Source organism: Melampsora larici-populina, assembly GCF_000204055.1.
Source record: "Melampsora larici-populina 98AG31 unplaced genomic scaffold MELLAscaffold_96, whole genome shotgun sequence".
Lineage (NCBI taxonomy): Eukaryota > Fungi > Basidiomycota > Pucciniomycetes > Pucciniales > Melampsoraceae > Melampsora > Melampsora laricis-populina.
In genome coordinates, this window is record NW_006768860.1 from 155,875 (window position 1) to 168,925 (window position 13,051).

General features: G+C 39.4%; 1 protein-coding gene across 1 annotated transcript; it reads right to left on the reverse strand.

Moving 5' to 3' along the window:
• Nucleotides 1–9,683: 9,683 nt before the first annotated feature.
• MELLADRAFT_113846 (uncharacterized protein) lies at nt 9,684–12,469 on the reverse strand (the record flags this gene model as incomplete). The annotated part of the gene is made up of 11 exons (XM_007418577.1): nt 9,684–9,855; nt 9,945–10,090; nt 10,165–10,257; nt 10,323–10,391; nt 10,488–10,631; nt 10,717–10,833; nt 10,915–11,064; nt 11,150–11,619; nt 11,750–11,775; nt 12,091–12,164; nt 12,296–12,469. 11 exons carry the CDS (start codon nt 12,467–12,469, stop codon nt 9,684–9,686), a joined length of 1,635 nt encoding a protein of 544 aa, XP_007418639.1.
• Between the last annotated feature and the right edge of the window lie 582 nt (nt 12,470–13,051).

Below are 13,051 nucleotides of genomic sequence, written 5' to 3' on the forward strand. Positions count from 1 at the left end.
TTCTTCATGATTTTAATCTACAGGTATGTGTTTCGCTTTTCTCTGTCTTTCTTTCGATCTTTGCGGTTGCTAATTTTTTTCCGATGTGATCCTCAGATCTCATTGATTGAAGGGTGTAGATCAATTCTAGAGAATGATTGTCGAGATTTATCGAGGATGTACTATGTCAGTCAGTCAGCCCGGAGCTTTAGGAGATAGTCAGTACTATTTCTTTTTCCGAATGAAGAGTTTGCATATTGCTTATATTTTTGGTTCCTTCGCACAACGTGCAAAAAGGCTCTCTGAAGTGTGAAAAGTGTGGATTGAAGTTAGATGAACCAGTAGGAGAAGAAGAAATAGTAAATGAAATCTCATTGATGTTTCTTTGTAGACATACTTTTCATGCTTGGTGTGTATTTGCAAAAGACACAGTGATGGCAGCATTAGTAGAAGGTAGGATGAGAAAAGGTGTGATTAAATCTAAATTTGAACAAACTGTGATCTTAATGTCTGGAGATGATATAGGTTGCTAGATTTGTTGTAAACCTTTAGAGAAGAAGAAGATTGGGAATCTTTTGGTTTGAGGTTTAGATTTGTTTTTTTCTTTTTTGTTGGCTTCTTGGTTTGAATTATCGTGTGAGGTTGGTTTTGGTTGATTTGATTTGATTTGTATGATCAGGAGAAGGTGTAGATTTGGTGGTTATTAAGTTGTAAGAAAGATGAACACTTGCTACTTGATCAATTCACAACTCGAGTGCAAGATGAGATCCATGGGTGGTAGCTTGGGAAACTAGTGACATAGCTTGACTGTTCTAAGGGTATGCTGCAAGCCTAATCATACTTTGACATACATCACCCAATCACAATGTTCGTGGAAGTTGTCTGAACGGCTCAATGACAAGGCTTTCCATGTAAATCTTTGCTAGTATCAAGCATGATTGGTAGATGTGATTTGAAGATAATCAATCACTTGCTGACTTATACTAAGCATGATGTTGTTTACCAAATCTAACAGTACATCCTGATCTAGTGAGTTATTACACACGACCGTGGCACATATTCCATGCCAATCAAGTCTACATAGTACTTGAGGCAGATCGCCCAAGGGAATGTGATTTACAGGTGAATCACAGCTCACTGAGTAGTCTTTCCTACTGTGCTATTTATGGAAAAATACAAAGGAAGTAATAAGAAAACAAATCGCGAAATCACCGTTGAGGTTATCAAATTCAAACAACTTTAGTCAAAGTCTATCACTTGATGTGATACATAAGCTCCCGGTTGAAAGGGACCGTTTGACAAACAAGTATTCGAAAGTAATTTATATTTTCAACTGTCTGCTCAAGTACAAGCTGGTTTAAATATGTGAAAGACACTGGCATGAAGAGCCACAGCTGACATAGGCAGGATCGTATTCAGACAGGCATATACAAACAAAAAAGACTAAGAAACAAGTGATTGTTGCTTGCTTCGTGATCGCAGATGAGCGGCTAGGAAAGCTATCGTAAGCTATAAAGTTGTGGGTGTGTTTGATTGAGCACATTCCCACGATCGTTTGACAGAAGCTTCGAATCTCATCCTGCAAACTACAGCTGCATCATAATTGTACCCACAGTGTGGACATTGAAGGCTCCAGTGAACCAGAGTTCACCTAAGCCATCCATTGCCAGCGCCTGTTTTGTAGAAGGGAAATGTCAGCTTGTTGGTACCTGCGACCATTTGGTCGGTATCAGTTGATAAATACTTTCAATGCCATATGCTCATCATACATTCTTGACATGAAACGCCTTCAGATTTCGACCTTGAGATTGACATGATCCTCGCCTATGAGTTGATATATTGACTTGAGTAGCTTCACTACTCCACGTCGGACAGAGAGGCCTTTGTCCTGTCGAGGAACAGAAACGGTGGTAAACGCCCAACCGTCAATCAGAGAAGTGATTCATCTGTTCGTGTATGAAATGAGGTAATGAAGACGAACCGCAATCCGAACTGCGATCTGAGGAAGGAACGTGATAGCCAGGTTGGGTTTGACTGTGACGTATTTTCCAATCATTTGCTTTCGAGGATGCGTGTTTCTTGAATTCTTCATTTAACAAAGTCGTCCACTGAGATTGGGTTGATAACATGACCTTTGCTGATTCCTCTACAACCCTTGATAAAACTGCCCCCTGCCCGCTGTCAATGGCAAAGTCGATCTGTGCGTTTACCTACGCAAGCAATTCAACATCAGCCGCTGAAGGACTCATAAGCACTGTGATATTTGAGAGTGAGTCATGACAAACCATCTGAAACATGATACTCGAGCCTTGCATGGTGTACATCTGATCGGCATCCTCTTCTGGTGGCTCAGTACGATTCACAAACAGTTGCGTCTCTCCTGTCATCAAATTCTTCAACCATTCCTCCATTATAACTTTGATCGATTTCAAATATTCATCTACCAAGCCTTGGATATCATCATCTAGCAATGGAGGTTCGAGAAGTTCGGCTGGGATGTCAAGCTCTTTGGTCATATTTTTCTTGTATTCTTTAGTGAAAGTGGCGAGCGCTAGGAGAGCTCCAGCCTCAGCATCAGTGGAGGTCGCGTACGCCTTGGTGAAATTGTACAGTGCTTTGTGATGAGCTTTGATGTAGGCATGATATATCTAGGACCCGATAAGAGTAGGTTGTGAGCTAATCAATCTGAACAACCGAATCCCAGCTGCTATCGATCGAATCAGATCCGATGTGAAACTATCCTACGGTTTGTTTGTCACCTATAAGTCAGGGGCTGAACTTCAAGTATATTTCAAGGTCCTCGAACACATCCTTGGAGTCATGAGCGCAAGCAAAACGATGTTCTTCTTGGATTGGCATTCATTTTCAAAGGAATATGGACCGCAGGTCGTTGGATTCACTGAGGGTTTATCGAAAGCGAGGGATGATTTGGACAAGTCGGCTGCTGAGATCCAACCTACAAACGGGAATTGCGGGAACAGGCATCTTTGCCCGCTTGAGCATATCTTTTGACGGATCCCCCATGGGTTCATACAATCAGGGCAGGACCGCTCATCCCAGCTGATCAGTGTTGATGAAGTTGGACGATGGCTCAGTGCTCCTGAGGTCAACGCCTGAGTCTGGCGGCTGGGGATGGGGCAAACTGGGCAGGCTCAGCGTACCAATTTGGCCTGGACAGAAAAATCACAGTTTTTTTGACACTTTTGCGCAAGATCGTTGGGCCCCCGACGTCGGGGGCCTTCTCCACGGGCACTGTGCACCCCGCCTCTTGATAATTGGACTTGACCCTCATGAAACCCAAAGATCATGGGTTTCATGAAGGGGTAATTTTTGTACATAGAAAAGTTTTGCAAAGCATTGATTGAAGAACAATCAAAGTTTTTTCTCATCTATTTGTAATCCAAGATGCCAGTTATTCGAGCAGAGCAACACACTCAAAGACAACTGCTGGTCTTGGCAACCTTGGGTGCTGCTCAATACTACACCTCGTATTTACAACGTAGACCACCAACTGTCCAGAACAACTTTGTTCTCTCCGACCAACAATGGCTGAACGAGCTTTTGGATTCAAATAATCCACACCGTCTTTACAATCAGCTGGGCATGAAGCCTCACATCTTCCTTAAACTGGTGGATGATTTGGAAAGCAGAGGGCTTCTTCAAGATACAAAAAACATGACTGTTCAAGAGCAGTTAGCTATCTTTCTATTCACCATCATCACCGGGAACTCTGTCCGCAAACTCAAGGAACACTTTCAAAGGTCCCCAGACACAATTTCATGGTATGATGATTTCCCTGGGATTTTTGGAGGCTGAAGCATTGCTGATCCTTGATTTCTGCGCGCAGTGTCTTTCACAAAGTCCTCAATGCCATCAACAATTGTGATTTTTACACCAACTTGGTTAGACAGCCCACACTGCATACATCTCTTCCGCTCGCCTTTTGCACAGATGAACGCTTCAAGCCATACTTCAAAGACTGCGTGGGTGCATTAGATGGAACCCACCTTCCAGTACATGTTGCACCAGATGACCAAGCTTGATTCCGTGACCAAAAATCAAATCTCAGTCAGAATGTGTTAGCGGCTGCAAACTTCAACATGATGTTTCAATATGTCATGCCAGGCAACACTGGTACAATGCCAGATAGCTCAATTTGGGAAGACTCATGCCAACAATCTTTGGTAGTTCCTGAAGGCAAGTTTTACCTTGGAGATGCCGGCTTCAGTCTCAGCCGGAAATGCTTAGTTCCATATCGAGGAGTAAGGTACCATCTACAGGAGTGGTCCCGGCTAAAAGATAAGGAGTATGTCAAGTAATTCCACCTGTTATTGAAATCTCAATGCTGACTTGTGTTCGAAATTCAGGCCAGCAAATAAAGAAGAGCTCTTTAACCTGAGACATTCCAGTGCACATATGGTGATTGAACGCATCTTGGGGTGTCAAAAAAGCGCTTTACAGTCATGGAACATGGGACTTACTATCCTTTCAAAACTCAAGTCCAACTAGTGCCTGCTATGTGCGCAATTCACAACTTCATCCGTCTCCATGATAGCAGTGAACTTGCAGTTGAGTTCCCCAAATTCCAAGCCCTGTCTGAAAATCCCCTGCCACGTACCTCTGGTTCAACTTTGGAAAATAGCTATGAAATTGAACTTGGGACAAATGATGATATAGATGCAGGAAGATGGTGTGATGAGATTGCAAGCAGGATGTGGGCAGACTATCACAAGAAGAAGCAAGCTGAGGCCAGGAGAACAGGCCAAAGATAAATTCTCAAAATGAAGAAATGATTGGATGAAAAATGGAATTTTAAGAAATCTTAGAAAATCTCAAATGATGTCAACAAAAGAGTCTGAGTTCTCCTTTCAATTCTGTGAAGATTTGATTTATTCAATCAAATTTTAAGCTTTCATTTCTTTGATGTGTTCTGTATGAGTCATTCACGATGCAATCAAAATGTTGTAAGTCAGAGTATTGCAGGTAGTGAAGTGAAGAGGGTTTGAAATCAATCATTAGAACATTTATTACAAAAAACAAGTCCACAAAACATATTTGTACATGCATGAAGTAGTATAAATGAGAAAGAGAGAGAGAGAAAAACATGAATACACTAATGGCTTACCTATGAGTCATTCACAATGCAATCAAAATGTCGTAAGTAAGAGTATTGCAGGTAGTGAAGTGAAGAGGGTTTGAAATTGATGAGAATCAAACCCTTGACTCATAGATGGCTTATAAAGAGAAAAAGTAACACATACGCAGCTAAGAGTTGAAATGAAAACAGCACAAGACAAGAATGGAGAGCAGCATGAGAAGATAGAAACATATCAAATGAGATCAAACATAGCAACAAATAAAGCAACATATCAAATCAACACTTGTACAGAAAACACAACACTATTTGTAGTCTCAACTTCCAACATTCTGATCAAGCATCTCTGACAAAACATTTTGAGCAAGTGCAGGATTACTGATTGCCATATAAACTCCAGCCATCTCTGGATGTTGACCAAACATGGCTATGATCCTTGCTTGAACTAAGGGACTCAGCTCAACACTTGCCTCTATCTTTGCAATTGCTTGGTCAACTTTTGACCGAGATTCTTCTACAGTTGATTTGAGGCCCATGAGAATCTTGTTGCCAAAAAGTTCGAGTGCGGCAGCTCTGTTATTTCCTTGGCGGTGTTGAGAGTTTTTAGGTTTGGAAGATGAAGACATATCATCTTTACACAATCTTGCTTACGCTTGCGCAAGGTGATCTCCAAATCTGAGTGTGCCAGTTGAGGTTGCAAGTCTGGGTAAGAAGAAGGAGCGCAAAAGGAGCTTGACAAGGCTATCTTGGAGTTGATCTGGCTATGAACAGCAAAATTGAATAATGAGTCTACTTGAAAATTATACACAATAGTTCCTCAAGACCATACACACCAGGAATTCCTCTTTGTCCTCACCACTTTCATATTGTTGGTATGCTACATCGTAATCTGATGATGGGAGTGGCTCTTGCTCCAAAGATTCATTTACTGTAGCTGGTGTAGGTTGAGTCGGATCAAATGTGTCTTCGGCTGATGCAAGTACCTTGCCAACAAGAGCTTCCATCTTATCAAAGAGTGGAAAGGGTGTGGTTGCCCATTTTGCTCGCATAGGTTCTTTTTCAACGAGTCGCTTCCACACGTCTTCTGAGATTTGCAACGTCTGCTCAACATGGCACCAGCCCATTCCACTCTTCTTGCTGAGTTCCCTCACGTCTCTAAATTCTCCCTTCAACTTCAAAAAGAATTTCAACAAGAAAGAACCACTGAAGTCAGATCTATGTGATCCAGCATGGTGAGATAAAATCCAGATCAGATGATCATTACCTTTGTAAACTTGTTCTGGCACTGGAGCCATGTTTTTTGAAGGGTGCCAACTCGCTCGGTTCCTTTGAGTGCCTCTGCGCAGTGATTCTATGTTTTGTTCTTCCAGCCCGAGTCAGACATCTTCCCAGCTTCCTTCTCTTTCAAGAGGAAATTGACCATTTTTGACACATCCTCATTGGTCCACTTTGCCGTGACTTTGGGAGTATGAATGTCTTCATTCTTATATGACATCTTCTTTCTTTTTTGAAGGCATGCTGAGGACAAGGGATCAGATTTGTGACTGTATGTACAAAATTTTATTGCATCTAACTACAATCTCATGAAAAATTTGATGTTGTTCACTCCAGCATTGAAATCAATGATTGTGGAACTTGACCAAAGCAAGGTCTTCTCATGGCACTAGGCAGGCCAACCTGCCAGAAGCAAAACAGTCAACCTGGCAGATTGACCGTTTTGGCTGGTAGACCTTCCGGGAATATGCTTCACCCTTTTTCCAAAAGGGTGTACCAAACGCCTCAACACTCAGGTGTACTCTTCAAACTGCCTTGAAGCGTACACCTGAACTTTTGGCTGGGTCAACCTGCAAAGTTGACAACAACCAAACGGGCCCTTAGGGTCTAAGGGACTCAAGGGTGGGAGTGGATTTCCAAAGAAGGAAACTCAGAATAAGGAAAAACAATCCTGTATGGCCACTACAGCTTATTCACCAATCTCAAGCTCATTCATGTTTTCTCTCCCTCTCGCTCGTCACAGTTAGAGTTTTTAATGTCCATCCCACCAACCCTGACAGAGGAGAGAGATTGGAAGAACCACCCATCAACCAACTGGTGAGAACCAGCCAACTTGGGGTGGGTAGTAAGCTTTGCCACTACCCCACACACTGTCAGCCCTGAGCCCTGTGCACAGGAACCCGGACTAACAAATTCAATCATACATGCAAATATATGTAACACATATGTAAATATATGTACAGCCATTCCAACAATTAACAGCAAAATTCTTTGATCGTGTGTTGCTCTTGAGGTTAAATCTAGAGAGGGCAAAACTGGATTAAACCCAGTTTTGCACGCGAATGAAGAAGGAGGCCTGGGAGACCTGTCACTTTGAGCAGGCTTTAACTAGTTTTTGACTTTTGGATTAAATTTGGATGCAACACGCCGATGAAGAATTCTACCGTTAATTGTTGGAATGGCTGTAACTTGTTTAAAACCATAAGAATTACATCTCATGGTGCAGTATGAAGAATCACTTACAGCCGTTCCAAGAAAGGTTGACAACTGTTTTTTGGAGAAAGTTGTCTCTGCAGCGGCTAAAACCAAAGACAAAACTTGATTACAGGTTTATTATTTCCTGTATTCTTCCAATTAGCGGAGAGACAAAATCAAGTGAGGGACAAAACCCGGGTTTTGCACATTGGCGAGATTTTCAAAAAAATCAATCTTTGTTGGAACAGCTGTATGCAACAAGACTTAACTATGACCTAAATAGTAAAATTAAACCTAAGCACCAACCATAAGTTGAAGCCTAGGTCATGGATATATAAGCCCCTTTGTTCCAACCCCGGAAAAAGAACCAACTTCACATCATTTCAGAATTCCACATCACAAGTCACTTGATTCTTACCAAGAATATTGAGTAAAGTGGTACTATTGTATTTGATTTTATAGTTCCACAACCCTCTTTGAGCCCTTGTAAGCTTCAAAGTGGTGATTCTAAGCCAGTGGAAATAATTGGCTATATAACCAAGCTTCATATTTGCATAAGATAAGTCTTCCAGAGGGAGTGTAAAGTATCCAGGGTAGCCTTTGAGGAATCAGAGTACAAAGTTATGCAGGCTCTGTTATAATCAGAGCTTTGAGTAAGTTACTTTGAAGGATTTCTCACTCTTCCCACTGGCACTAAATCCTCTCTTTAGAAATAACTCAAGTATTCACTTGAGTGTGACAGATGAAGACCATGCTATCAACCCTGTGCCAGCAACGCACCACACTGCAACACGGGTGTTTTTTGGTGCGTTGCTCCGCAACATGCAACAAAAACCAGCATTAGGTGCTGCGTTGCGGTAAGTACCACAACAAAAAAAGGTGAGGTCAGGTTGTGCGGCACCTTGACCATTGCGCAACGCAACAGGCGCAACAGTGCCAAAAAGAAACATCAAATTGTAATTTTTTTGGGCAGCAACACAACAAATGTTGTTGTGGCCCAAAAAAACATTGATTCAACAGATCTTGTTGCACGGCGGGTCAGGCTGCAACCTAGAATTTGATTCTAAGTTGCGGTGTGGTCAGAGAAACCGCAGTGCAGCACGCAACACCTGTGTTGCTGGCCCAGGGTTGGTGCTATTAACCTCACTCTACCCACACCTCACCTTTCTGGTGATGATTCAGCCAGAAAGTTGCTGACCCCTCACATGTGCTCTGCACTGACTAGATGTAAGGGGAGAAGCTTGGGGGTTCTACCAGTTGCCATGTGACAGGTTCGTGACACAGTCACACCCAAGGTATTTGAAGCAAATGCTACAAATAAACCCATAAAATCCTCCATCACACAAAGGAGGAGTGGGTAGTGTTTTTTTCTACATTGTTTATTGGCATTGGTTTATTTATATTTGCTTTCAAACAAGAATTTGTTATGGAAAGTCTAGCATACATTTTGTCTTGAGTCATATTGGGGATGGATATGGAATTTGTGACAAACTTTTTCACAATGTCTGCGCCTTTATGGAGTTAGGACTCTGTATGTTGTAAAACCCAAGGATCTTGTTGGGTTTGATCCTCAAGGCTGTTCATCCCCAATGACCGTGGAACTTTATACAAACCATTGTGCCTTTGGGTACGTGTAGCATTCACATTCTCTTTTAAATCTGTCTAAACCCATAATTTGCCATTCCACAAACAACAACAAGAAATCAGGGTAGGCACCATTCAAGTGATGCCAGAATTGCATTTGCAATATAAGATCTTTCAAATCAAACCCTCAAGTACCATTTGTAGCACTGCATATCTTTGAAAATTGAGTTTCTTGTTTTTTAATCAAATGCAATTATGTAAAGTTCATGATCATAACTGTTGATATTCAAAAAAAGGGGAAAAAACAAAACAAGGATTATTCTGAGCAAAAGGAAACCCCCTAACTCTTGAATTTTTTCCTTCTTCTTTCAATTAAGATCATCATTATGTTGAAGAGTCCATCAATCAATCAAAAAAGTCCATATCCAAAAAGAAAAATATTCATATACAAATTTACAAAGATGTGTGATTAAGTTTGAATTCTCTGCCTCCCCCCCTCAAAAGAAAGAGAGTAAGAAAGAAAAGACAAGAGTTTTTTTGAAGAAAGAAGAAAAAATCAAGAAAGATCAGTTTGAACTGAATTTAAGTAATCAAAATGATGATCATTTAAAGAAGTTTGAAATTCGATAGGAGATGGTAAATGAATGGTATGTTGACGTTTGATTGTATCAAATGTACGAGATCCATTAAAGATGAGTTGATCTAAATGAATGATTAATTTTTCAAAACTTGAAGACAAAAAAGCAAGAAAGAAGTTGAAAGAATTAGAGATGATTTTATGAGGAGAGAAAAAGTGAGTATTGTAAAAAAATCTCACATGTTTCTTTCAGTTTCATTTAAGGACCTAATCCATGCTAATCTATCATCAACTGGATCCCACATTGATCTTTCACGTTCGATTTTACTTTTGATCAAGGTCACATCTTTTGCATCACCAATATGAAAGATAGCACCTTCAAGTCTCTGTAAATCGGATACCAAATCATTAACCAAGAACTTCAAAGTATGTTTTGAGATTTCATAAGGAATTGACCAACCAAATGTGCATATCTCATTTTATCATCAGATGGAGTATCATTCCATATTTCATCATTTGAACGACGTTCACTTCTACTATTGGATCGTATTATCTGTGAAAAATTAAAAATTTAATATGATGAACAAGATAGAGAAAAGAAAATGATGAAACGCTTACTAATGCAACTAATGATCTTAGATCAGGTACAGGTTGATCTTGAGTAGGATTTTTAATTTGAGAAAGAATCTTAAACAAAATTGTCAAAAAGAGAAAATTAATGAGTAATAGATATATCAAGAATAAGGAATCAAATGAAAGTCATGAGGAATTAAATATACTTACTCTACTTTGAAATTTACATCTTTCTGCTTTTGCGATTTCTTTAATCACTTTCATGACTGATAACTCTGCATCAACTTTAAAAGTTTGAAATCCAGGTGGTAAGTTTGATTCTTGAAATTCTTTAGATTCTGAATGAAGTGAATCCTAAGAATCAAATCAAATCACTACATGTAAGTGATTTGGTTTGTGATTTGATTTAATTGAAAGGAAAGGTTTGAGATTTGCTCACAATCATTCGATGCTCTAATGATCCATTGATCGGGTTATGATCAACTGTTTCATTCGTACTATAAGCTTGAGTTTCAGATTCTAATAAAAACTTTCTTAATTTTTCTCTAATAAGTGACTAAAATCATATAGAAAACAATCAACTCAATGAAAATCGTTTTATAGGACATATATATATATATAATTTCAATTCACTTACTCTTACTGGATCAGCTCCTTTCCAATTTGATCCTTTTCCAAGATTTAATGTTACTCCAGTATGATTGGGTATAATCAAACGTTCTAAATCTTGAAATTTACTAATCAACATACAAGTGATTGCAAATTGACGTGTTTCTGGAATCGATTCCTTACCAAACAAAATAACAAAACAACAAAGATTAGAGTTGAAGTAGCTCGAAAAAATCAAAGGAAAATCAAAAAGAAAAACTTACTTGAAAGATTTGTAATAGGTTTTGTAAATCTGATGAATTGATATTAAATTTACTAGCAATGATATTAAATTCTGAATTACGTTCTACCTGAGAACGAGGGGTTTCAATTAGATGATGTTGACTAGTACTACCACTAGCACTACCAGATTGATGAAATTGTTCAAAAGATTTATTTCTAGAAGAAGAAGAATGATGATAATTATCATCTTCTTCTTCTTGTTCTTTTTCTCCTACTACAACACTTTTCCTATGATGATAAACTCCTTCAATTTCTCTTTTCTGATTATCTATTGAATCTGTTTTAATTCTTTTACTAGAACGTCCAGCATGGCTTGCTTCATTATGATGATAATTTCTTTCCATAGCTTGATCTAGTATGCGTATATGACTTTGCGAAGGAATTTCTGAGCTGTTTGATAGGATTCGTGGAAGTGGATCTCTGTTACAACGTTGGTCACTTAAATCTGTCACTGTTCCATTTTTTGGGGGGGAAAAAGGGGGCAAATATTCTCGACATCAGCTTCAAAAGAATTGTAATTGATAAGTAAGAAAGTATAAACAAAAACAAATCGAATTACGTGGTCTAATTGGACGACTGACCATTGGATTTCAAATGTAAGTACTTTCTAAGTGTAAAAGAAAAAGAAGAAGAAAAAGAAGAAGAAAAAGTTTAAGCTGGTTTGTAACTATGTAAATGATAAACTCTCCAGTGTCCAGCTTGAAAAGTTGTAAATTAAAATGAAAAGTAATTATTGATGTCAAGTGGATTTGTTGATTCGTATCAAGTCATGTGGTATGGTGAGAGAATCTTAAACTGAAGGTTTGTGAATCAATTTCATTTAAAGGCTGAGTGTTTATACCACCTTCTTTTGGGCTTACATTTCTACAAACACACGTTCTTCCTGCTGAGACAGTTTCAAGGACCGGTTTGCAACGCGCACGATATCATCATGATGACAACCGAGTTGATAAAACTAGCTAAAGACGTAAATTTGACATTTGAAGATCTGGACAACTATTCACGTAAAAACCGTCACTGAAACCCGGCCGGTTAGGTTTCTTAACAACCGGAACATTTTACCGACTCCATTTAAAAAGATACCGTGCTATGTACGTATTCTTGACCAGCTGGAATCAAATGCTTACTTGAAGAATTTCTTTTTTTACGTGAGGTCCTGTGAGGTCTTTATCATCAAAGTTCAATGTTGCTTGAAGGTAGGGAGTCAGGACTCGATGGGTGGCGATGACGAGACTGGATTCAGACTTTCGAGAGTTAACGATCGGCGATACAAAATATTGAGCTTGCCAAAAAAAACACATGGACTACCGTCGTTAAAATCCGAACCAGACGGGAGACCATGGAAGTGGAATTTTCTTTGAAGAGAGCTCTTGAGCAACATAACATCAGAACCCTCGATCTTAACTGGTGGTTGATACTACGAATATTAAGATGCTTGGGTCTTGAAACCATCAAAAGAGTGTAAGGAAGCTTAATGATAAATAACAGAGATGGCGAGTTGGAGAAAACAAACTCAACCTAACATTCTTCAAAGAGAGTTTGCCAAGTTGGTATACTATGAGACTGACTCCTTGGAAGGGCTTAAATCCCAAACTGTTAAAAAGACTCGTGCATCAACTTGATGAAAAAATGTTAAGTCACCACCAATAACTACTGCGTCTAAACAGGTTTGACCTATAGAACCGGAATCCTTTTAACATTTGTTGATGTGAAAAGGGTTCAGAACTCCTTCGTTTGGTAATCTCATTAGATCTAATTTTATCTGCTACTAATCATTGCGGACGATGGAGGATTCTTCATCAAATCCCTTTTCGAAGCCTTCTATCAAATCTTCTCATCAAAAGCTTCAAATTTATTAAACCTTCATATCAAAAATCAAATCC